Here is a 2499-nt window from a genome sequence, read left to right on the forward strand (position 1 = left end):
GTCATTTACAGAAGTGACAAAGAGGTAAGGTGGACCATTTATATAAATTCACAGAAAAAATAGGGGCTCTTTTTTTGTTAAGTTTTTGTTTGTTTGTTTGTTTGTTTTGTCTTAAAGCATGTGCACTTGCCAGAGTGAAGAAAGACAGAGACGGTTGAGAGGAAAAATAAGAACTCACCCACCAAGGAGTATAGCATTCCTACAATCCTTTCTACTCCATTATCCTCCTGGGATTTGGGGCATGCTTGCACATGCACCCAGGATAAGTTTCAAAATACCAGGTTCAAGACTCAAACCATACTTGGCCAAGAAGTAGGGATCCAGTGCTTTAACCACAATGCCACCTGCTGGCCTTAATGGGAGCTTTTTTGGTGTGTACAGAACAGCCACAAAACAATAAGTATGTAACAACAAAGTCATGACACTCATAATCTCATAATCCTGGACAACAGAAGTAGCAGTCTTCAGAAGTGGGAGGTCATCATGACAGTAGCTCACAGGGGGGTGACAGATGTCCATATACTGGTTCTAGCCTACCACAGTGAGAAGAAAGTTGTCTACCCCTGCAAAGAGTATGGAAAGGGAAATCTGGGTGATGTAGCCTTCTTAAGCTATGGTATTGCTCTGTGTCTTTCTATTCACCAACATCTTTGGAATGGTGACAGAAGTGAAAGAAGTGTCTACAAAAAACAAGGTGGAGAAGAAGAAATACCTGGGCATGTAAAGGAGGGTGTCTATAGATAGCAAATATTTTATTTTTGCCAGTGGCTACATAGGACACAGGGCTCCTGAAGAAAGAGAGTAGAATAAAATGCAGATGACAAATAATAAAACAAATCAATGTGTTAAACTCTATATTAGGAACAATTAAGGTAGAGATATAACAAGGAATGATGGACACATATCTGGAAGATTCTGGTGTCAGATTTTCATGTATTATACAATAATATAACTGATCATATTGCCAAGTGTGTTTATTTTGTTCCTATGATAGAAGTACAAGAGGATTATTTTTAAGAGACAAAAGGAAAATTGCTTGGTGTACATCATTTGAGAAGAAAGTATTCCTCAGAAATTCATGTTGTTCCATAAATTTTGTGAAGCTTTCCAAATCTTAATGTTTTATGAATAGACTTGTACACAATCATATAACTGATCATATTGCCAAGTGTGTTTATTTTGTTCCTATGATAGAAGTACAAGAGGATTATTTTTAAGAGACAAAAGGAAAATTGCTTGGTGTACATCATTTGAGAAGAAAGTATTCCTCAGAAATTCATGTTGTTCCATAAATTTTGTGAAGCTTTCCAAATCTTAATGTTTTATGAATAGACTTGTAAAAACAAAAATGAACAAAGGGAAAATTTTGTTCACAGAGCACAAAACTTACTAAGGTAATTTTCTTAAATTGTATAGGAAAGTTGAAATCCAAGTGATGTAAGATTCTGGAGATGATTAGAAGGAACAAGTACAACTTCCATAATATGATCAAATTGTCAGCATTTCTGAGTCTGATGCTGTGAACTCTGCTAGGAAGGGTACTTCTTAAGTCCTAGGACACTATTCTACAACAGTTTTCCTCTCAGTGAGTCTTCTCAGAGCCCTCTTTATGTCTTTATTCCTCAGACTGTAGATGAAGGGGTTCAGCATGGGGGTGACCACAGTGTACATCACTGAAGCTGCTGCACTTGAGTGTGAGCTTTGGGTAGCACCAGCACTCAGGTACACTCCTAGGCTTGTACAATAAAATAAGAAGACAACTGAGAGGTGAGAGGCACAGGTCGAAAATGCTTTGTATTTCCCCTGAGCTGATGGGATTTTACTTATGGAGGAAACTATCTTACAGTAAGAGTAAAGGATCCCAATGAAGGGACCACCAGCCAGCAGTATAGCTCCCAAATACATGAAAATATCATTAATAAAAGTGTCAGAACAGGCAAGGTGGACTACCTGATTAAATTCACAGAAAAAGTGAGGAATTTGAGTTGGTATACAGAAGGACAGGTGTAACACCATTAAGCTCTGTAACAAGGAATACAAGACACTTGTGATCCAGGACACCAGAACCATCAACACACACAGCCAGGGGTGCATGATGACCATGTAGTGCAGAGGGTGACAGATGGCCACATACCGGTCATAGGCCATCACAGTCAGGAGGAAGTCATCCAATACGATAAAGAGGATGTAAAAGAACATCTGGGTGATGCAGCCTGCAAAGGTGATGACCTTGCGCTCTGTCTGGATGTTCACCAGCATCTTTGGGACAGTGGTGGAGGTGAAACAGATGTCTATGAAGGAGAGGTTGGAGAGGAAGAAGTACATGGGAGTGTGCAGGTGGGAGTCTGAGATGGTGGCCAGGATGATGAGCAGGTTTCCACACACAGTGATCAGGTACATGGAGAGAAAAAGCCCAAATATGAGGGACTGCAATTTTGGTTCCTCTGAAAGACCCAGAAGAAGAAATTCTGAAATTTCTGTATTGTTCCTTGGTTCCAT

General features: G+C 39.6%; 1 protein-coding gene across 1 annotated transcript; it reads right to left on the reverse strand.

Annotated features, from left to right (window-relative positions):
• Positions 1–1560: 1560 nt before the first annotated feature.
• On the reverse strand, positions 1561–2499 carry LOC102500886 (olfactory receptor 7A10). Its single transcript, XM_006170667.1, has one exon. It carries the CDS (start codon positions 2497–2499, stop codon positions 1561–1563), a length of 939 nt encoding a protein of 312 aa, XP_006170729.1.

This window comes from Tupaia chinensis, unplaced genomic scaffold, assembly GCF_000334495.1.
Source record: "Tupaia chinensis unplaced genomic scaffold, TupChi_1.0 Scaffold148822_1, whole genome shotgun sequence".
Lineage (NCBI taxonomy): Eukaryota > Metazoa > Chordata > Mammalia > Scandentia > Tupaiidae > Tupaia > Tupaia belangeri.

Bases quoted from the DNA above. Each gene is read 5' to 3' on its own strand.
- LOC102500886 (XM_006170667.1), bottom strand. From the start codon at position 2,499: ATGGAACCAAGGAACAATACAGAAATTTCAGAATTTCTTCTTCTGGGT.